Here is a 22,543-nt window from a genome sequence, read left to right on the forward strand (position 1 = left end):
CATACATTTTTGTAAGAGACAGATTAATGTTACATTTAAAGTGAGAATTTGTATAGCCAAAGAACACAAATTCGTCAATATTTAAATTTTCAACGTATTTTTATCTCTCGCTCTTGCCCAACTAGAGAAAATTCGATTTGTGACCCGCCGGTCTCGACGATCCAGCTCGATCAGCTGTTCGATGGAATAAAAGTAATCGAATTAAAAACAAGTCACATACACCGAGAAAAAAATTGCTAATTCGATTAAATGAGTTCAGTCAATTGTCACTTTTTAGTTGGAATATTTAAATATTTCAATTCAAAGAGTGATAATTAACTAAACACATCTAGTCAAGTTAACAACTCATCTCCATCAATTTATTACATATCAATTAATAATTAATATATATTTATTATATATCAATTAATAATTAATATATATTAATCTATATCAATTTATTAAACATTACCTTTATACAGGTAAAGATCGTGCGGAATAATGAGGGAAATCCACGGCGTATGATGGTTGATCATCCTCGCTCACCCAAACCGCTCCGTTTTTACCTTTCCGTATGAGATCTAGCATCGCGGCGGCCGCATTCTCGATTGACTGGGTCTTTTTAAGGACAATCTCTTCAGCGTATTTCGCGTCGATGAAATGGATAACTTTGTCCAAGATGTTGTCGATTAGCTTTGTTTTTGTGTCGCCTGGACACATTATAAGGACTTGCACTCCGGTGTAGTCGTACAGATCCGCCAGAGCCTGACTGAATCCAAGCACGCCGTGTTTCGAAGCCGTGTATACCGGTGCCGCGGGAAACACGCTTAATCCAAGTACAGACGAGACATTGACGATAACACCTCCCTTGCCGCCCTTGTACTTTCCCATGTGCTCCAGGGCCAGATACGAGCCGCGAATGTACGCCTTGAGATTGATGTCGATGGTCTCTTCCCACTTGTGTCTCTCGTCAAATATACCGGCGTTGTTGATGAGAATATCGATAGTCCCGAACGTATCGATGACTTTCTCGAATGCTCTTCTTAGGTCTTCGGCCTTTGTCACGTCACAGACGACGAAGATAACGCGTCCCGTTCCAGACTCCTTCTGCAACGCGATCGCCGCGTTTTCACCGTTCGACGTCGGCAAATCGATTATTGCCACATTTTTGACACCGTTAAGAAGCAATATTTCCGCGTACTTGTAGCCTAATCCTTGGGCTCCTCCGGTGATCATCACCGTCTTATCGCGCACGTTGTCCATCTTGCCTTCGAGAAGCGTTTAACGAATGCGAATATCACAAAGTGCGATTTGAATTCGATATAAATACATATAGCCCTTTATCGCGCCTTCACTATTCGTCGACGAGCAAGGTAGAGTAGGGATGAAGGAGTATTCGTTGTGTTGTGTACACTTTATTATTTGCAATTTTGATAGATTATTGATTTTTATTCAAATCAATAATCTATCAAAATTGCAAATAAAATGTCTTAAAATTTTAATAAATTTTATAATATTTTTGTCTTTTATATAATTCAAATATTTATTTCGTGACTCGAATCAAATTAAAGATTTAAATTCATACTCTTTGACCGAAATAATTCATTATTTAAATCATTAAAATAAATCATTCTTTTTGCATATTTTGTTAGTGCAATCGTTATTTATAAACTTTACATAATTTCTAGAGATCTATTAAGAGAGAAATTTGGAGATATAATAATTTTTAATTAATTAAGTTCTATTTATTATTATACAATAATAACAAATATATAATATTGTACAAAAAGTAAAACTATAAGTATAAATTTTATATTCAAATTACGTTACGAATAAATTATTATTGTCATGTAAAAATGTGCAGAGTGCGAAGAATTAGTGCAGCTAAAATTGCATAGAAGTTAAAATATTGTATACACACAATATACAAAATATCGAATATAAATATTATGACTATAAAATTGTTCTATAAATAATATTTATGTCATAAACATAAAAAAGTGGCAATCCAGTATTATTATAATGTATATAGCTAAAGTACATGTTATTCTTTAACAAGTCATAAGCTATATACATTTTTGTAAGAGATAGATTAATGCTAAATTTAAAATGTGAGATAACAGCAAAATAATTTGTGTAATCAAAAAGACACAAATCAATTTCGATTTTCAATGCTAACAACCTGCACTCATTTCTCACTGGTCAGCTGATCGGGGATTGGCTGTTGGTGCAGTGGTGGGGATAGTGCTGTCGATGCAGCTTTATAAGAGGCTTCACTCGACTCTCGGCAGCACATTCTTCGTCGAAACGTTGTAGAATACGTATCGTAGTACAAGATGACTGGTCGCGGTAAGGGAGGAAAAGGGTTGGGAAAAGGAGGAGCTAAACGGCATAGGAAGGTCTTGCGTGATAACATCCAGGGTATCACCAAGCCAGCTATACGTCGTTTGGCGAGACGTGGCGGTGTCAAGCGCATTTCTGGCTTGATATACGAAGAGACGAGAGGTGTCTTGAAAGTCTTCCTGGAAAATGTTATCCGCGATGCTGTAACTTATACCGAGCATGCCAAGAGGAAGACCGTAACCGCTATGGACGTGGTCTATGCCTTGAAACGGCAAGGAAGAACCTTATATGGTTTTGGTGGTTAATGCGATCCGAGACTCTTCAGAATCAAAACGGCCCTTTTCAGGGCCACCAATTTGTCATACGTCGGAATTGTCTTAGAAAGCATGTATTATACTATCCAAATTTTATTTCAGAATAAGTAATTTCAAAAGTAATAAAAATATAGTATATTGAAAGTAATTTCGAAAGTAATAAAAATATATAGTATATTAAAAGTGATTTCGAAAGTAATAAAATTAATAAACTTAAGTTATTTAAGACATTTATCGTATAAATAATAATTAATATGTAAATAAGAATTTTATAATTTAAATTCTATATAGATTAATTTATTAAATCGGAAAAAGATTTTATATAAAATTGATAAATATAATATTAATAGATTTACTTGTAAATATAGTGCGCAAAAAGTATAAGAATTATTATTAATTTTGTTCTAAGTCAGCATATTTATGTAAAATAGATGCGCATAAACATTAATGCGCCGTCGTGTGCATACGTAGCATTTTTTACAATCACGTGCATCCTTTTTATTTCCCTCAATTGTACTTTTAAATTGCAAATTTTAATATATCATAGTAAATTTATTAACTTAATTGTGCACACATCAATATAAGGAATCTATATAACAATTTTAATATTATTCATATTTATGTAATAAATTATATATATGTATAATGAAAAAAATATAACTAAGTAGTATCTCATCAGGTACTTTTAAATATTATGTAGTTTTACTATATTTTAATATAATTGTTATCATTACTCTCATACTTAACATTTAAAATTTCTTAACAGAAAACAATATTTCTTGTTATATATTAATCTTATAAATATATTTGTTAATAGATTTAATAATCTCAGTCTCAAATACGTCAAGGTTTTTCTATAATATAACATGATTCTTTTTCTTAAAGTAACATGCTACATTATATTAATGGAAAAAAATTCATGTCAATTTTTATCAAAAGATCTGTCAGGAATATAAATTAAAATGTCTAATGAAATATATTTTGGGAGAGGTAGAATGAGGTATGTATCGATTGCAATTTTTCGAAATGTTCCTCGCGTATGAAATGTGATTTGGGCCCTGAAAAGGGCCATTTGAAATTGTAGCGAGCAGAATAATTATTTTTTTGCAGAAATTACTACGGCTTTCGCTGCTGCTTTTTTCGGTTTTGGCGTCTTGGTCTTCGCCGCGGGTGCCTTTACAGCTTTCTTAGCTTTCGACGGTGCCTTCGTCTCTGCGGCAGCCTTACTCTTCTTCTTTCCGACAGATTTAGCAGCAGCGGCAGTTTTCTTCTGAGCGGGCTGTTTCTTCGGGCTCTCGGTCACTTTCTTAGCAGCGGCTGCTTTCTTCGTGGCGGCTGGTTTTCGCGCTGTCGTGGTCTTTTCGATTTTGTCTTTCTTCGTCACCGGTTTGGAAGCGCGCTTCACTTTCGCTTTAGGCTTAGGCTTGGAAGTGTCCGTCGATAATTTGAAGGATCCGGAAGCGCCTTTGCCTTTGGTTTGCACGACGACGCCCGACGAGACGGCAGCCTTCAAGTATCTCCTGACAAACGGCGCGACCTTCTCACCGTCTACCTTGTAAGTCGCCACAATGTACTTCTTAATCGCTTGTAGAGACGAGCCCTTGTGATCCTTCAATTCTTTGATGGCTGTTCTCACCATCTCGGAGGTCGATGGCCGCGTCGCCTTCTTTTCCTGCGGTTTAGCCTTGCTCTTGTTAGTCTTCTTAGCCGGAGCGGGATTGCTCTCGGCGGCCTCGACGGCGGAGTTTCCAGTGTTAACTTTGTCCTCCATTTTTTTTTTAACGAGTGAGTTTTGCGTACAAAACGATCGTGTCTCTCTCTTTCTCTCTGTGTCTCAAGATTCTACAAAGTGCAGAATAGTCAGTTTGTTCTCGGATCGCTAGCGACGCGCTCTAGTACCGGGAGCGCGGACCATGGAGAGAGTCCTACCCAATATATCGGCCCGTTAGTTTCGTTGAAAATGACGGAGTGGTAAATGCACTTTGACTTTGCGACGTTATTTCTCCGACACCGAGGCCCCGCGAAAATCGCGAACCGGACCGATCGATAGCCAAGTGTATGCGGTTTCGTCCTCGATCGTCCCCGACGTCCCTCGCGTCGTCGCTTTTTATCCATGATGAAATTTTGTCGTTCGCGTCTCTCGGTGCCGATAGCAAAGGTCACGGAAAAACATGAAAACCGAGCTTTTCCCTCGACATTTCCCATGTCATCTCTCCGAGAAGATATTCCGGCGGGACGACCCCGTGCCCCCGATCAATCGTTTCCGACTCGTATCGGCTTGTATTCTGAAAATAAGAAGCTTAATTCGCAGCCTCTCGGGATACGCGCGCTCGTAAGATGCACGAGGCAAATGGCCTTGTTGCTTCGTAGCTTAATGGTATATAATGCAAATCGATGGATTCTTCGATCGAATTTTAATCATCGTCCATAAGGAAGTTTATGGCCGACGTTGCAAATCAATTGTCTGAATAATTAATTCTAAAATGTTTTTTTTTTGACGAGACGAGGAGCGAATACTGCGCAGATTTTCGTACAGTTATATACCTATCCTACGTATTCGAGAAGGATATAATAAATCGATTCAATAATATATTTTTCGTGAATTTGACTCTTTTAAATTAATAATAATTATTATTAATGCAGCAGAAGTGAAAATTTGATTTGTGCGCTTTTAAAGCAACGATAAATTTGATTTTTCCAAACGACTTTGATCATCTTTTTAAAATCATGTAGGTCAATATAAGGTGATTGTGCAAAGTTATTTTATTTATTTCATGTCGGTTAGTTGCAAGAGATAAAGGTATAAAAGTTGATAGAAATTATAATAGAATTTTTAATACTATTAAATAATTTTCATACGATCATTTTGTCACAATTTTTTGCTAAATCAATAGCGTTACTGTCGCTACATATTTGACACATGTTATATCGACAGGACGATATAGTAATTTGTTACATAATTGCATGTATTTGTGACATACTGAACAAGCAAACTAATAAATGCAAATGTTGGAATTGTTATATATATTATTATACATATATTATATTACACATATAGTATTATACATATGTATTAATGATATTTAAAAAAAAAAACTTTTGTGTCTATATTTATTAAAGTCTTATACCGACTCGTACATTACTTCGTTTATTAAAGTCACACTTATTTCATTGTATTTCTCTGTATTTACATACATATTTATATATATATTTTGTAATTTATTAAATTTTCAGGTATATTTTTCTAGAACATTTGTGCTACGTATTGTTTTCTAATTCAACAATATCGATTAAACTGTACCAAACTCTAATATAAAGGCAACAGTTTCTTTGATATCTATAGTAGATAAAAAATATACTTAAAAAATATATTTATATCATCAGTATTGATTCTACAAATTTCTCACAAGAAACAAAACCCTTAAATATATGTTAATAAATCTAATATGTTATATTTATTTTTTATATACTAATATAAAAAAAAACACAACAGATTACGAAATATATTCATAAGCAACAGTCATAATTAGTAGCAAGTATAATTTTTTTAAAATTGTAATTTATCATATGTATTATTTATATTAATTTATTAAATTTTAATATTTTCTGAAACGTGATATGGACATATATATATATATATATATATATATATATATATAAAACTTATAATTCAAAAAATATATTTTATTTATACTTTTCTTAATTAAGTAGATAAGAAACACTTATGTAAACTGTTTATTTATATATTTATATCATACATACATTAAGAATATTTGATAATATCAGCAATCAATAGCAATGTGATATGTATGTTTGGCATTTTTACAATTGTTAACGAATAAATCATTAATGATTTAACAATTGTAATTAATAACTGTAAAAATGTCAAACATACACATTGCTGATATCAGATCATGTATAGATAAGAGAGAGAGAATATTCTTAATGTATGTATGATATAAATATATATTCTAAATCATTAATGATATTAATTATGACTATTACTTATAAATATATTTCGTAATTGTAATGATTTTCTTAAATTATATATAAACATCTTCATGTTTTACGTCTTAGAAAAAATAAAAAATTAATATGAATAATATATAATAAATTGTAATTTAAAAAAAATCACGCTTGCTGTTATGAATATTGCTTGCGAATACATTTCGCAATTGTCGACAATTGAATATTACTTGTACCTTCATAAATGTTACCGATTTTAGAGTCCCTAAAATACTTTTCTTGAGGAAAATCAGTTGTGAAACCGACACCTCCCATAATATCTATACATTTTGCAGTGATACGGCTTGCAGTTTCGGATGCGACGAGCTTCGCCATGGCCGCTTCTTTCATGACATCTTCTTTAGCCTCTACCAATCTTGCCGCATTGTAAACAAGTAATCTAGCGCATTCCAGTTCCGTTATCGCTTGGGCTATTTGATGTTGTAGAGCTTGGAAGGAGAAAATTTCCTTTCCAAATTGTTTTCTTTCCAACGTGTATGGTACAGTCGCGTCTAGGCAGCCCTGTGCTAGACCGATCATCTGCGCCCCGATACCGATTCTACCCTCGTTCAGAAATCCAGCCGCGTACTTATATCCATGTCCAAACTCTCCCAATAAATTGTCCTCAGGAATTCTGACGTTGTCGAAATGGACCATGGAAGTATACGAAGCTTTCAGGCCTACTTTACTCTCCGGTTTAGCTACCGTGAGACCAGGTGTATCGCGGTCCACGAGGAAAGTCGTGATGCCACGATAGCCGGCGGAGGGATTAGCATTAGCGAAAAGCACAAAAACTTGCGCTACGTCGCTATTCGAGATCCACATTTTTGTACCATTGATCACGTACTCGGCACCAACTTTTTTCGCTTCGGTTTTTAAAGAAAAGGCATCCGATCCTGAGTCAGGCTCCGTCAGACAGAAACTACCTACAGAATCCTGAGCTAATTTGGGTAAATACTTCTGCTTTTGCTCCTCGGATCCCAGTTTAAGTATCAATGAATTTATCAAAGTATTGTGAATGTCAACAGGAACGGCCACCGACGGGTCGACTTTGGCGATTTCTTCGATAATCAGTATCGTATTCATAAAGTTGCTTCCCGTTCCACCGTACTTAGTTGGAATTTCGATACCCATCAGACCATTTTCGAAGAGTTTCCGAAAGACACCGTCATCTATCCTTCCTTCCTTTTCCATCTTTCGCACGAGCGGGGCGATCTCTTCTTTAGCCAGTCTAGCAACCATTTCCTTCGTCATAAGTTCATCGTCTGTAAAGTGTGTTAAAGGACCGGTGTTATGACGAAAGCGCGACGCGTGTAAATAAAATTTATGTGTCGCGCATACGCCTTGCTGTACGCAACGTGAAACAGACCGAAATACAGACGGATACATGATTGACGTAAAGCTTCTTCTCTCGAGGAAAAAAAGAAACAACGAACAAGAAATATTCGTAAGAATATAATCAGCGAAACCTGCACTCTCTGATGTTAATTTACCGACTGATAACGTCGATGTTGGACGTGCCAGTTGCAATAATTTTACACAGTCTGATTCGTTAGAATACCTAATGCTGCGATCTAACGAATCTCAAACCGACATACAAATATGAAACGTTACATGACGTGGCATTCGATTAAAAGTCGGCACGCGGACCATGAAGAGATAGCCTTTAACGTTTAAATATCTTGGAAAGGAAATATTACAATACAACAGAACAATGCAACAGGAAACAAGAAGTATTAATTTTAAAAAAAGTAAATAAATCTGTAAAATCATTGAAATAATCATTGACAAATGTTGAGACACTTGTTAAGTTTCATGTATTTGAAGGAAACCTTATGACACTTACCCAATTTGCGTTTTTTATGTTGCAATGATCGTACATTTATTTAATAAAAATTATGATTAAAAATAGATTGTAGAGAATATTAAACTTATTTGCTTTTTACTAAGACGAATATTTGCAATAGAATAATTTCTCAAATTAATAAAATAGTTCTGAAAACATCGAAATATATTCTTTAAATTTAAAAGAAGCACTTTGTTTCAAAATATCTTTTTTTCGTTGTTGTTTAAACCAAGTCAAACTTGTCAAGGTGGCATTCATGCTTTATTAAAGATAAGCATGATTTGAAAATTTTAGATTCGAGAAAGTAACTAAATGCTATTGTATTTATAGCTATCACTCGTCGCTGCAGTAATATGAGGAATATGATTAAAAATGGAAACAATTGATTATTATGACTCATTTAAATGTCTAATGAGTCATTAAAATTTATTTGCCTGCATGAGCCTGCAATATAGGAATATTTAATTTCAAGTCAAGTAAATTCAGCTGAATCATTAAACTATAGAACTAACTGGAACGAGCGCTGCCTTTGTTATTGCCCGGTGACTTCGAGCCGAGGAAGACAGTATCTATTTGGTACTCCCGTCTCTCTTTTTCATGTATTACCTTAACTAAAAATATATATTTGCGCATTAAAGTTGTGTATAGAATTTTTTCACCAAAAATTTAACAAAATAGAACATTACTTTATTTCGTTTATTGTCGCCATTATATTTTCTTAAATAATTCATTTCATTACAATATTTTTTATATATTCGTTATTCGAACATATACTGACTAAGGTATGGGCACAGATAGTACGTCATGAAATTATAGGAGAAATATACTATAGCATGTTAGTGTAACAGAGAAAGCGATTCCAAATAGCGATGGCCTTCGTCGCACAGGCAGACTCGGCTCGTAACAAAGGAGCGCTCTTTCTAGTTAGTTCTATAGTTCAATGAGCTGAACACGATACGTTGGCTACGACATAAAACTCACAAGGCATTAAATACTTAAAATAACAGCACTCGCTAAGAGAGATGTGCGTTGGCCAACGTTAACTGACGAAATGAACGAGTATTCTGGAGTACACGCATTGTGACCTCACCGCCACCTGGACTCGCAATCCAGACTCCAGCATAGGTTATGCATCCCCACCACCGTTCCGCCAGCCAATCAGCTGTCTGCAGACGGAGCGACTAGCCTATATAAACGAAGCGCGTCTCGTGTCTTTCCACATCGCTATAGCTCGCTGTTGTGTACGTATCTGTCCGACATGGCAAGAACTAAGCAAACTGCTCGCAAATCCACCGGTGGCAAGGCCCCGCGTAAACAGTTGGCCACGAAAGCGGCGCGAAAGAGTGCGCCTGCAACTGGCGGCGTAAAGAAGCCGCATCGTTATCGTCCTGGAACCGTTGCTCTTCGTGAGATCCGTCGTTACCAGAAGAGCACGGAACTGCTGATCCGCAAACTTCCGTTCCAGCGATTGGTTCGCGAGATCGCTCAAGATTTCAAAACCGATCTTCGCTTCCAGAGCTCGGCCGTTATGGCCTTGCAAGAAGCGAGCGAGGCTTATCTCGTCGGTCTATTTGAAGACACCAATCTCTGTGCTATTCACGCCAAGAGAGTTACCATCATGCCTAAAGACATCCAGTTAGCTCGTAGAATTCGTGGCGAGCGTGCTTGAATTCATTTTCTTCAAAAAAAATCGGCCCTTTTCAGGGCCAAAAATTTTTTTACGGTGGAATATTTTACGCTTGCATATTAATTTTTATATACACAACTTTATAGATAATGTAAATTTTAATTTATGTAAACTTATATGCATTTATTTGCAAGATATTTAAATTTTTCTAATAAGTTGCGTTCACAGTCTGACTTATATAAGGATCAATTTATAGTTACATTTATATTTTCAGTACAAATTCTATTTGTACTTTAGTCCATTATGCAAATTTCTGTTTCTAGAAAATACTTCATATAAGTAACCGGATGTCGCCGTGATAAGACGCAGTACATGATAAAAAATGATAAAGAACGACGTCAATTTCATTTTTATAAATTATGAATATACGAGTATAATTTTAGCGCGCTTTTGTAGTAGGCGCAGAAATAATATAATATGTTGTGTCATTTTGTACATTTTGTCGGTTAAAAAACGAAATCATTACAAATTAAGAGAGCCAATCATTTTTCTGCTTCCTGCAGAAAATAATATATGCAAGACGATTATGCTTGACAGGTTGTATAAAAAACTTACTGAAATTTAATTTTCCATCTATGATAATTGATGTCATCATGTAAAATGATACGATAAATATCGCTTGATCTTAAAGTCAACATGCAATGGTATTAAATTTATCTATAAATGCATCAATTTCTTCTGAATCATTGTTATTCAAGAAACAAATCTATTTGTACTCGTTTAAAGAGATATTATATTATATTTTATTATTTTTTTTTCATTATCATTTTTAATATTGTTGAAAAAAAATACAATGAAAATCTGCGCTAGAGAATTCGTTGCGAGATTAAATAACGTGGTAATATATGTATATTAAATATCGTGCCCTTCGTATCGCCTTTAGTCGTGCTATATAATAATATATTTTTGACAATTGGCAAAAGACTCGTTATGCTAATGAAAAAGACTCGTAGAGAATCCACGCGCTATAAACGCGATCGTCAGCAGTATTCGTCAATGTATTTAAAACCTCTTTCTCTCTCTCTCTCTCTCTCTCTCTCTCTCTCTTCTGCGCGATTTCTTAACGTCCGGCAGCTCGGGAAACGCGCACCTCGTGGAGGAGAGTCACATATCACATCCACGAGGCGATGTCAGATGAGCAATTTCTCTTCTCCGAGCGGACCGTCTGTTTGGGTGGGGAAAATCGATAGGAAAAGGCGAGTTCAAAGCGCGAGGGAGAGTACACATGACGACGGGTCATTAACGCTCTCCCGACCCGACGTGCCGACAGCTACGTCGACGGTAACAAGACGACGACAACAACAAGAGGAGAATGTCGCAGCGGCGGGAGTGTCGCGAGGGTCTCGTCGCGCCTCGATGAGAAAGGTATTCGCGGGCCGAGTCGGGACGGTCGAGTGTTCGCGTCGCATGCGGTGCGGTAACAGCTGTGGCGCGCGTTATCGCGCGAGAAGATGCTGAGGGTGCCCGTCGTCGGCTCGACGTCGTGACGGCTCTCTCGGGACGAGGCGATCGGGCGAGCGGAGGAACGCGCTCCGGGAGCCGCGTCCGCGTTTCGAAAAATGACCGCCCGTCGTAGGCTGACGCGCGTCCTGTGCGTGTGGCTGCTCTGTCTGTCGCTGCAGCCGGACTACGCGCACTCCACGCACATCACCGGTACATTCAACACGAGGGAGTTCTTCCGTTTCCTCGTCAAGTTCGGCTTCCAGAAGACCGACCGTCATCGGCAGAAGGACTCGTACGGTTATATATTCGGCAATGTGACCGCGACAACGGACTTCGACGTGCCCATCACCCTGGCGATACTCGATCGTGGTCATTTCCTCGAGTATTACGGCAATCGCACGCTGATGGACAAGAGCACCGCGTGCGCCTACATGTTCAACACGTTGAAAAAGAGTTCCTACGATCCGCACTGCAACGAGGAAGGTCAAGATTTCCTGAGGTATGTAACGCGAGATTATCCACTATAATTGGTCATTGGCGTTATTTCTTTTGATTTACACACGTATATTTAATGCAATAATTTTGCCTTCTTGAAGGCGAGTCCCGTGTCCTCGAGATAAATTATGTCCGGACGAAGACTCTGTATGGAATATTGTAAAAGGACATCAATTCACGTACGTTATACAAGATTTTTGGCAGCCACGATTCTGGTACATGAGCCTGGTTGCATGCTATAGAAACAGAACAACTTGTCAGTGGGAATATTACAGCAAACACGATGAGTTGAAATATGATATCTGGCTAGTAAATGGCAATCCAAACATTAGTGGCCTAAATAGCTTGACTTATCAGTTCTCCTACGACAGACAGGACACCATGGAGCTATACTTATTGTTCTTTCTGTGTTACATCATATTAGTGCCACTGCAGTTGTACGCAGTAAGATTGCAAAAGCATCCTGTAACAAGATTGTTCACTGCTAGTTTATTATTAGAATTTGTGGCAATATGTTTAATCTTGATACACGTATTGAAATTTGCACTAGACGGAGTGGGTTATGAGCAATTAGAAGTTGCAGGTGATATTTTTGATATCCTATCACGGGTAAGGAAAATATCTCGTAAATCATCTTTTCATAAAAACTATATGCTGTCAAATTTAAATAATTATAAATTTAATATGTACGTATAAAATTAAACGGTCCAATATATATTTTATGCAATGTTTGCATCCTTTAATCTAATTAATTCTTCAAAAGATTGTTAAATGATTTGAACAGTAATTTATAAAATTCTTAATAATATAATTAATTTCAAAATAATAATTTATGTGACAAATGTGTGTAAATATTTAAAAATTAGATAGTAACTTAAGAAATAGTGATATGTGTGCATCGTAAATACTAAATTAATTTTATATTTTTAGACATCTTTCATGTTATTATTGCTCTTGCTTGCTAAAGGATGGGCAGTAACGAGAATGGAATTAACATGGAAACCACTGGTGTTTGCGATATGGTTTTGTTATGGAGTAGTTCACATCTTGTTATATGTATGGAATATGGTAACTATACGTTGCATACTCCTCCATTAGTTTTGTACATTTGCGATAAATATATAAATTTATTTTGTTAACATACAAATTTTGATTTTCAGACAGAAGTTGACATTATTGAAGACATAGACGAATATCAAACTTGGCCAGGATGGTTCATATTATTATTCCGAAGTGCCATAATGGTATGGTTTCTGTATGAACTTAGAAACACCATGACATATGAGCATAATACTCAAAAATTGAATTTTCTCCTTCATTTTGGTGCATCATCGTTAGTTTGGTTTATATATCTACCTATTATAGCACTTATAGCGCTTCAAGTGAGCGCACTATGGAGGTTTAAATTGTTATTAGGTAAATAAAATTATTAAATTTATAAAATTTCAATTTATTTTTTAATCATATTTTTTACACATTGTTATTTATAGGTATAACATATTCAGCAGACTGTTTTGCTTATTGTGTAATGGCTCATTTATTATGGCCCACCAGAAGTGAACAATACTTTCTACTTGCGCAAGGTACGGATAACGGTGATGAACTCGATGAATTTAACGAAGCGCCGCATGTATTAAATAATTATGTAGAGCCGCCAGAACTCAGTAAAATAATCACTTAATATTCGTCCATTGGAGATATATTAAACAATGATAAACGAAGTTTCTAATTACAAATGATGTGATGTACATTTGCCAAATGGTCACTCTAATAGAATGAATATTCTAATATGTACTATTGAACTGAGATATTGTTGTACACATCTTATAATTAGAGATATGTTGATCATCAAATTCGGCTATGTGATATCAAGTTAATAAATGATGCAACTGGTGAGTAACTGATGAGTATGATATGAGTATGTGCTAAATACAATTTTCAATTTTATATATGCAAAACTAAATAAAAGTATGAATTTTATTCTTAGTAATTTTGTACATATGTATAAAAAAAAAAAGATTAAATATATTAAATACTCATTTGAAAAATAATATATGTATCTTGATAGTAGATGTGTATTCTTATATTATGTTACTAAGATTACAGATAACTAATTTACATATATAATTACACTAGAATATAAAAATTATATATAATAATAATAATATAGTCTCTAAAACTTATTGCGCAAGTATTTTCTCCAAATAGTAATTTTACTTACTCATATCATATTCAAAATTTTAAACTTATAAATAAATATCATTCAAATATATCATTTCCCAGCCATTCAATATACGTTTTGGTTATAAGAAGAATCCTACAGTACATTTATTAATATTGTATATCATAAAAGATCATTGCAAATAATATTGTATATTATAAAAGATCATAGCAAATTGAATTTTATAGTAAGATATATACATTTTTATATTATTATTTAATTTTTCATTATTTGTCACCATCTTGTAGTTATTCCATGTCTCCGTACGAACAATATTACAATGTGCGTTTGAACAAGAATGTGGTGGTAAATAAAAGTTATGTAATTTTCTTAATATTTTGATTTTAGTTAAATAATTTAAAAGTTACACATGTAGTAACTATATATTTATGTATAAAAAATTATAGTGATTTATGTATTATAACAGAGTGCGATCTGTACAAGATGTTCTATAATTATCATATGTTCTTTTAAGTGTAGATTTTTTGGCCAATTTATAGCATCAATAGCCTTTAAATAATTTATAATTGAAAATAGATAATAAAATTATTTTCTTCAGAATTATAATAGAAATTTGAAATTTAGATAAAAATAACAATTAGAAAATTAACAATTAGATAAGATAAATAATAACCTTTTCTATCTATATATTTCAATTGGAAAAAAAGATCGTTTCCAGATTGACCAAAGAAACTATAGTTAAAAGACAATATTATTGGGATATTTGTATAACAAAATTTTTATATCTATTATTATTTTATTTAATTTTAAAAAGAAAAGTGTTTAATTTTTATTTTTTTTTTCAAAATTTTATTAATGCAGTTATTAGGTGCATAGTTTTTAATAGTATCATATATCAGAACAAGAAAAATTATATATATAAATTATTTCTGTAATTTTAATTAAACAATTTAATGTTGTGTTATTCAAAGAGAATGTAAATTATACAATGATTGAGAAAATCTGATATACAATTTTACAATAGTTGCGAATATTTTTCAATCGTACTATTATTGCTCAAGCTTATAACTTAGATTTAGATGATATAATTATATGTATAATTTTTTTATTTTTTTGGGAATATTTTAATGTTTAGCACATATAAATATATATATGCATATATATTTGTATGAGATTATAAGATATGTAAAATCTTTATGTGATATATTTATATCGATATCAACTAAATGAAGACAATTTTAGTATAAATTATATTTTTGACTTCAGTTGTTTTCTTTAATGTATGTACGTATGTATGTGTGTATGTTATAAGATATTACTGACAGTTATAGTTAAAATTTTAAGTACACTTTTGAAAAACTCAGATGAAAAATAAATTGTAGATATGAATATATGCAATATGTATATACAGAGTAAGGAAAAGTGTCGATATCTCTAAATTTTTTTTCTTTTTTTTTTAAGTTAGCACATATAATTATATAATGTTCTTTTTTAAAAGCAAATAGTATGTTTAAATGTATGTTTAATCATTAATAATTAAAAATCATTATAATCTTATTTTAATAACAGATGAGGTTCAAGTAATTATGTATTATATAATTTCTAATATTTTATCAAGAATGCTAAGCAAGGGAGAGAATTTATTTAGTAATACTCTGTAAGTGCAGACTATTTTTTGTTTTTGGTTTAAGAAGTGCTTAAACTACAACTTTTTTTTAAAGAAAAAAAGATTTTGTGAAGCTTTTGTATATATACATGATGCTAAGTTATAATTTTTATTAGGAGATTTTTGCTTGTTTGAAATTTTATCCAAGTTTTTAATATCCTTCAAGATTTCATGTGAAAATTATCACTAATATCTTTCCTTAACATGTATTTTATTTACAAGATACATTTATAATAATCTTAATCTTGATGTAAGACTATCAATAACCTCATTAGATCCTGGTCCTATACCTACAACTGTGACTGTACCAGGTTTCAACTGAGTTCTACCAGCATCTTTTATTATGGCAGTAATTAAACCAACACGTTGAGCTTTATCTGCCAAAATTAGTAACTCTTCTTCGTTTGGTATTTTGACAACAATTTTTGGCTGTCCAATTCGTAACCAAGAATTAAACATTTGTTGTTTTTTTTCATTATTTAATGTTTGCCGGCAACATTCTAATGCAGCATGAGCACATTGAGCACCAATTTTACCCTTTCCCATGGGTATATCCGATCGAACCACTATTACCATTTTACAATACTGTCCATCCCAAGCAGGAGCAAATAGAGATTTAATATATCTATTTATCAACCACATCTTTAAATTCAAATATCTATTATTAATGTTTTAATTCTTGCTGCTTTGTATGTTCACTCATACATTCCTTAAACTTTTTTACTTCATTTTGACATTTCCTCCAATCTCGATGCTCAGCTATACATTCCTGAAAAGAATTTATAAACATAAATATTTCTAATGTATAACTAAAAAATTTACTTTACAGTAATCAATTTATTTTAATTTCGTTTAGATAAAATTTTTCTAAAAAGAAAAAGTTATCTAGATTTTAATTAAAATTAATCAATATTGATATAATTATTACAAGTAAACACACACTTGAACTTGATAATGCAATTCTATGCAACCGGTCTTCTTTAACATCCGTTCGACAGGATCTTCAATTTCTTTTTCGACACTAGTATTTGATGATAAAGTCATATTATGATATTGATGCTTAGATGAAAAGAATCCGAATTATGCAACTAGAATATATAATCATCATATTAAATTATCAAATAAATATTGCTTACACAATTCTAGCGAGATACGTATGCGTAGAGGTTAATTACTTGATAAATAATTTTTTATATCTTTCGATCAAAACGAAATGATAAATGTATCGAAAGATTGAAGATCATGATCAATCCGAGCTTATTATTTGAATCTCTTTTAGGAAATGCCAATTTATCCAAATAAAAACACCGTTATAAAAATACGTATCTACATCAATAAATATAACCTATTCTCAAAAGAGGTATGTAAACTCGATTACTCGAATATCTCGAAGGTTATTTTTATCACTTTTCCGTGATGCTGATTGGTTCTCTGACAATGGCGGCGGCGATCAAATATTTCACAAGTTAGATCATATAAGTTTAATATTTAAAGGATGTTTATCATTATATTATTTTCTTAATAACTCTCTTTTTCCTATAAATGTATATATAAATATACATAATATGTATAATTATATATTTAATATGATGTATGTTTATAAGCATATAATTATATATATATTTTTCGAATTATAGTAGAACGAATTTAAGCATGCGCCTTGTAATGTTTGAGTTTGTTACAGAAAAGATGAGAGATGATTCAGCGATCGAGGCGCCACCTGTCAGAAAGCTATCAGTTTCGTGAAAGTAAATCAACGCGTGTGACGAGTGACGACTCGCACGGATCGCTCAGGGCATTCCGCTTGCACGCATTGACTTTAAAAGGTATTTACTGATAAGAGGCAGCGCCTTTGTTATCGCGTGTTTGAGAGATTCCGGGACGTCGATGCGAAGTATTTGATAATTTCTGACATCGGTGACTATATCCGGCTTTTTCCTGGATTCCGTCCGGAAACGCGGCACCGCCTTGTTTTGTTACTCACATTGCACATTCAAGAACGGAGCTTTTAATTTATTTAATTTCGATCGGTATATTCGCTCGATAATTGTGACGGGTTTCGCACAACGATCCATCGCGCGGATTCTTACCTGTCGCGTAACAATTAAATTATTGATAACAATCACCTGTATCGAATTACCTTCGCGAGAGATATCGAGAAAAGAAAGGAAGTGAATTAAAGCACAGTTACGGTATGAGTAATTTGCGAAATGTGTTTCACATTTTTTGTTTGTTTTTTTGTTTTTTCTATTTTGTGCTCAATTCTCCCTTACGTGAATGAAAGTCAAAGTGAATCTTAAGTAGTAATAAAAATTGTAATATGTGCATCAAAGTTTAATTTGATTAGTAAATTTTATGTTCTTTTTTTATGGTTTCCATAACAATATGTGATGACATCATGTCATAACTTCTAATATTTAATTATGTTATATCTGTGATTAGTTGTAACTCACACAGATACAAGATAAATTATGTTAAATATTAGTTAATTTTTATAATATTAAAAACAAATTCCTGATTATTAAATTCTTTATTTATATTTATGTTACAAACTTTATCTCTTAATGTATGATTTTAATAGTTTTATTTTGTGTGTTTAATGTATGTATGTGAAAAATATCTGAAATTTAAAATAATCTATTTTATTCTTCACATTTATGAGTCAACAAAACTATGAAAGTCTAATAATAATCTTATATGTATAAATAAGTTTTCCTTTACAATAAGAAAAAAATATTTAAATGTTAGATAATAAAAAATTTCTTGTTTCTAATTGCATACATTGGTATTCTAGATTATCTGCTTGTAAATGTAGAAAAGATATACAATGTGTATATTTCTTTATATAGTATATAAGGTACATTATGAATACTTACATGAAATTATATACTTGATCCTAGTCTTAGATTTCTCATACTGACAACATAATTCTCACATCCTGGCATTGTTAACCTTACCCTACTTTAATTAAGATAATTATCACAAAAAAAGCTCTGTTTCTAAGAATTGCAAGATATCTATATATTACAATTATTTATAATTTTATTATTTTAATCTATTGTTATAATATGAAACATATATATATATATATATATATATATATATATATATATAGAGAGAGAGAGAGAGAGAGAGAGAGAGAGAGACTTCTTTAGAAAATAATATATAAAAATAATTAGTAAATAAATTTAAACAAATTATGTTATAATAATTGCATTTATGTATTGAGTATTGCAAGTACAAAATTCCATTACTACATATTTTTTTAATTTGATGATAGAATTTAATGAGTACTTTATCTTAATTGAAGGTAATTACCACAAAAATGTCGAAGAAACCAGGAGCTACCCAAGCAATGCATAAAGTTATAATGGTTGGGAGTGGAGGTGTTGGAAAATCTGCTCTTACATTACAGTTTATGTATGATGAGGTAAGGATATATATACTTTTATGGCAAATATAATATTTGCTTATTATTGATTTAACAAATATTTAGTTTATATTAATATTATATTATTTATATTTCTAAGTTTGTATTATTTATAAATATTACATTTTAGGAAGACATTTTTAAATATTGTATATTTATTTTTAAATATACAATATTTATTTTTAAATATTGTATATTTATTTTATAAAAATTTTCTTTCAACTTTAATCCTGATGTAAAAATTAGTTTGTTGAAGATTATGAACCTACAAAAGCAGATTCCTACAGAAAAAAAGTTGTATTAGATGGAGAAGAGGTACAAATAGATATCTTGGATACTGCAGGACAAGAAGATTATGCAGCAATTCGAGACAATTACTTTCGTAGTGGAGAAGGATTTCTTTGTGTATTTTCGATAACAGAAGATGATAGTTTCCAAGCAACACAAGAATTTAGGTGAGTAAAATTTAATAAAATTTATTATTTTTTTTAATATGTAGTTACTGAAGAAAATTTTAGTATACAGCAATTCCATAATTTCTTATTAGTTTTATATAAACAAAAAAAATTGTTTCCTTTTTTATAGAGAACAAATTCTCAGGGTAAAAAATGATGAGAACATTCCATTTTTATTAGTGGGGAATAAAAGTGATTTACAAGAAAAAAGGAAGGTTAGTTTAGCTGAAGCTCAAGCAAGATCTCAACAATGGGGTGTTCCTTATGTGGAAACAAGTGCTAAAACAAAAGAAAATGTGGACAAGGTAAAATATATTGTGTATATAATATATAATCTTTATTTTTAATGTGTATGTATGCATATATACATATTTACACACACACACACAAGATATACACAAATGTTATTCATTGTTTATAAATATTAATAATATAAGATATATATTTTTTAATTATTAATATTCATAAATAATTTTTTCTTTAATTCTAATCTTTTTTATGTTGTTGTTTTTATGTCTTTATTATGTTTATAGTATGTTGCCCTAAGTTTTTGATATATGGAACAATATACCGTTCCATATATAGTTTTAACTTTAAATTAGAATCTTATATAAAATCAACTGTTTCCCCTTTTAATTAACTTTTATATTAATATAATACGAAATTACATTAAATTTATATTATATTTAACTATATACAAAATATTATACATAAAGCATATATGCCTAAATGTATGTGTAGTTAAATTGTTGAAATTAGTAGATGCAATCATTTTTTTATGTTGCTTTCACTTTCAATTTATTCTCAATGTAATGTAATGTATGGCATATAAATCAATTGCACGAAATATGTATTTTTATATAAGCTTATTTCTGCAATCTATGTATATGTGTTATGTCACAATGTATTGTGCTATTGCTTATGTGCACATTTCTTTTTTCCCTCTTTATAAAGGACTCCAATATAAAGGACATAATATTTATTTTATATTGCACATTTTATATGCCTTAAAGCTTTGAGACAGCATCCATTGCACATTTGCAGGTATTTTTCGACTTGATGCGTGAAATAAGGTCACGCAAAATTGAAGATAAGTCAGCAAGCAATGGTCGAGGTAAAGACCGCGCCAAGAGGAAGAAAAAGAAGTGCATTATTCTATAGGTTTGCTGGTTTTTCTTGCACCATATTTTTTACGTTTTTACGAAACAATATGTAGAACTATGGCATTTTTTTTATTTTGGCACTTAATTAATGTATCTATGTCAAGTGTATAGAGAATGTGTGTGTTAAGTTTAATGCAATTTCTCTATAGCTATTAAAGATATGCCATGAAAATTATGATTAAATCATTATTTTATCTTCATTTCTTAGAAAATATTAACACACAGATATAGTAATTCTCATTAAATATATATTTTATTACATCTCCATTTTTGCTTTGTTTCAAATTTGATATTGATATTTAAAGTATTCAAATTCATATTGATTTAATAAATTATTTACAAATATTTAATAAGTGTGAAATGATAACACACACATATTTATTTATAAAGCAGCTTATGCAAAGCATGTGTGCTTTTTTCTTTTTTTCAAATGATGTCACGATGTTCCATTATATGTCAATATTCTATTATATCTTTCAGTTGTTAATAATCAATGTGCAGGTTTCAAAACATCAGTTTAAAAAAAGAAATAAATTAAACCATATTTACTCCATAACATTGCAGGTTTTCTTTGATCTAATGCGAGCAATAGCTGCTCGCAAGGCACAGGAAAACCAGGGAGATGGGAGTGAACGTAAGAAGAAAACAAACTGCTGCATCTTGCTATAACAAACAACATAAAACAATGTGTAGCTTATGTTACAAAAGGTTCAACTCCTATAATTGAAAACTAAGCATAAGAGAATTGTATTTATACAAAAATGAAATGAGTTTTCTGACACTTTACAGTGAGTTGACACTCTTAATCTTTGCTATTCACTGTATTACGTACAGAATATATTCGAATTCTCTTAAGATACACACATATACAATTTACTCTAATATATTTATATACATATATACTTATACGTATATATTTATATATATATATATATATATATATATATATATAAAATATATATTATGTATTATATATTCACAAAACTTTTCCTATTCAAAATATTCAAAAAATATTAAACGTTTTTTTTTATGAAATTATTAAAAACAAGATTTCAATAGCAATACATTTTTCTATACTATTTTTTTGCCATATTACTAAATATAATACATTCCTATAATGTATAATTTGAGCTACAAGACGAAATTTTCGTGAGAGCACAAAATTGCGTGCAAGATTACTTGCAAAATTATTTAGAGTGCTGAAACATAAATGATGTTAAAATTTGAGAATATTAAAAATGTAAATAATACTTATATATCTTCTAAATAAATATTATTTGTTTTGCATTTCCGATATATTATTTGTGCAAATGTAATTACATTCATGTTGAAATAAAATAATTGCATTCTTAGTTAACCTCTTTGCATTATTTATTTATGGATAACCTTCAATGAGTTCAGCACTCTTGATTCTATTTACAAATTATTAAATAAAAATTATGAAATTGTATTGATAAGATTGATGATAAGAAATCTTTTAAATATTTCGATTTATATCAAATAAAATTGTAATAAGCAGTCATAACACTGTAAAG

General features: G+C 31.7%; 6 protein-coding genes and 2 pseudogenes across 9 annotated transcripts; 4 read left to right on the forward strand and 4 right to left on the reverse strand.

The window, feature by feature from the left end:
- Positions 1-1,260, reverse strand: LOC105258942 (annotated as a pseudogene).
- Positions 1,261-2,285: 1,025 nt separating this feature from the next.
- On the forward strand, positions 2,286-2,721 carry LOC105258950 (histone H4). The gene has a single exon (XM_011270544.2). The coding sequence runs from the start codon at positions 2,316-2,318 to the stop codon at positions 2,625-2,627; it is 312 nt and encodes a 103-aa protein (XP_011268846.1). The 5' UTR covers positions 2,286-2,315; the 3' UTR covers positions 2,628-2,721.
- An 863-nt stretch (positions 2,722-3,584) lies between these two features.
- On the reverse strand, positions 3,585-4,500 carry LOC105258951 (histone H1B-like). Its single transcript, XM_020029930.2, has one exon. It carries the CDS (start codon positions 4,405-4,407, stop codon positions 3,733-3,735), a length of 675 nt encoding a protein of 224 aa, XP_019885489.1. The 5' UTR covers positions 4,408-4,500; the 3' UTR covers positions 3,585-3,732.
- A 2,243-nt stretch (positions 4,501-6,743) lies between these two features.
- LOC105258952 lies at positions 6,744-8,342 on the reverse strand (annotated as a pseudogene).
- A 1,278-nt stretch (positions 8,343-9,620) lies between these two features.
- On the forward strand, positions 9,621-10,177 carry LOC105258953 (histone H3). The gene has a single exon (XM_011270546.3). It carries the CDS (start codon positions 9,746-9,748, stop codon positions 10,154-10,156), a length of 411 nt encoding a protein of 136 aa, XP_011268848.1. The 5' UTR covers positions 9,621-9,745; the 3' UTR covers positions 10,157-10,177.
- Positions 10,178-11,233: 1,056 nt separating this feature from the next.
- On the forward strand, positions 11,234-14,075 carry LOC105258954 (transmembrane protein 145). The gene is made up of 5 exons (XM_011270548.3): positions 11,234-12,116; positions 12,214-12,721; positions 13,043-13,180; positions 13,273-13,528; positions 13,603-14,075. The coding sequence occupies exons 1-5, from the start codon at positions 11,734-11,736 to the stop codon at positions 13,791-13,793; spliced, it is 1,476 nt and encodes a 491-aa protein (XP_011268850.1). The 5' UTR covers positions 11,234-11,733; the 3' UTR covers positions 13,794-14,075.
- Positions 14,076-16,091: 2,016 nt separating this feature from the next.
- On the reverse strand, positions 16,092-17,308 carry LOC105258956 (cytochrome c oxidase assembly factor 4 homolog, mitochondrial). 2 transcript variants are annotated; one of them, XM_011270550.3, is made up of 3 exons: positions 17,136-17,308; positions 16,903-17,048; positions 16,451-16,729 (listed from the first exon to the last, which is right to left on the reverse strand). In XM_011270550.3, exons 2-3 carry the CDS (start codon positions 17,002-17,004, stop codon positions 16,625-16,627), a joined length of 207 nt encoding a protein of 68 aa, XP_011268852.1. In that variant the 5' UTR covers positions 17,005-17,048; positions 17,136-17,308; the 3' UTR covers positions 16,451-16,624. The 2 variants fall into 2 exon arrangements, with proteins under 2 accessions (XP_025271106.1, XP_011268852.1); XM_025415321.1 differs by lacking the exon at positions 17,136-17,308 and having other exon boundaries at positions 16,092-16,729; positions 16,903-17,043.
- Positions 17,309-17,684: 376 nt separating this feature from the next.
- Positions 17,685-21,885, forward strand: LOC105259092 (ras-related protein Ral-a). Of its 3 annotated transcripts, none has more exons than XM_025415318.1 (6): positions 17,686-17,786; positions 19,271-19,390; positions 19,637-19,845; positions 19,976-20,150; positions 20,890-21,006; positions 21,573-21,885. In XM_025415318.1, exons 2-5 carry the CDS (start codon positions 19,286-19,288, stop codon positions 21,004-21,006), a joined length of 606 nt encoding a protein of 201 aa, XP_025271103.1. In that variant the 5' UTR covers positions 17,686-17,786; positions 19,271-19,285; the 3' UTR covers positions 21,573-21,885. The 3 variants fall into 3 exon arrangements, with proteins under 3 accessions (XP_025271105.1, XP_025271103.1, XP_025271104.1); XM_025415319.1 differs by lacking the exon at positions 17,686-17,786 and adding an exon at positions 17,822-18,152; XM_025415320.1 differs by lacking the exon at positions 20,890-21,006 and having other exon boundaries at positions 17,685-17,786.
- Positions 21,886-22,543: the final 658 nt, after the last annotated feature.

This window comes from Camponotus floridanus, unplaced genomic scaffold (assembly GCF_003227725.1).
Source record: "Camponotus floridanus strain SB8 unplaced genomic scaffold, Cflo_v7.5 scaffold12, whole genome shotgun sequence".
NCBI lineage: Eukaryota > Metazoa > Arthropoda > Insecta > Hymenoptera > Formicidae > Camponotus > Camponotus floridanus.

What these genes read in the sequence shown, in the direction of transcription:
- LOC105258953 (XM_011270546.3), top strand. Translation starts at nt 9,746, where the DNA reads ATGGCAAGAACTAAGCAAACTGCTCGCAAATCCACCGGTGGCAAGGCC.
- LOC105258951 (XM_020029930.2), bottom strand. Translation starts at nt 4,407, where the DNA reads ATGGAGGACAAAGTTAACACTGGAAACTCCGCCGTCGAGGCCGCCGAG.
- LOC105259092 (XM_025415318.1), top strand. Translation starts at nt 19,286, where the DNA reads ATGTCGAAGAAACCAGGAGCTACCCAAGCAATGCATAAAGTTATAATG. An exon ending in TACAGTTTATGTATGATGAG is followed by an intron (nt 19,391 to 19,636) that starts GTAAGGATATAT and finishes TGTAAAAATTAG; the next exon opens with TTTGTTGAAGATTATGAACC. An exon ending in CAAGCAACACAAGAATTTAG is followed by an intron (nt 19,846 to 19,975) that starts GTGAGTAAAATT and finishes CCTTTTTTATAG; the next exon opens with AGAACAAATTCTCAGGGTAA.
- LOC105258950 (XM_011270544.2), top strand. Translation starts at nt 2,316, where the DNA reads ATGACTGGTCGCGGTAAGGGAGGAAAAGGGTTGGGAAAAGGAGGAGCT.
- LOC105258954 (XM_011270548.3), top strand. Translation starts at nt 11,734, where the DNA reads ATGACCGCCCGTCGTAGGCTGACGCGCGTCCTGTGCGTGTGGCTGCTC. An exon ending in TGTTATATGTATGGAATATG is followed by an intron (nt 13,181 to 13,272) that starts GTAACTATACGT and finishes TTTGATTTTCAG; the next exon opens with ACAGAAGTTGACATTATTGA. An exon ending in GAGGTTTAAATTGTTATTAG is followed by an intron (nt 13,529 to 13,602) that starts GTAAATAAAATT and finishes TGTTATTTATAG; the next exon opens with GTATAACATATTCAGCAGAC.
- LOC105258956 (XM_025415321.1), bottom strand. Translation starts at nt 16,602, where the DNA reads ATGTGGTTGATAAATAGATATATTAAATCTCTATTTGCTCCTGCTTGG.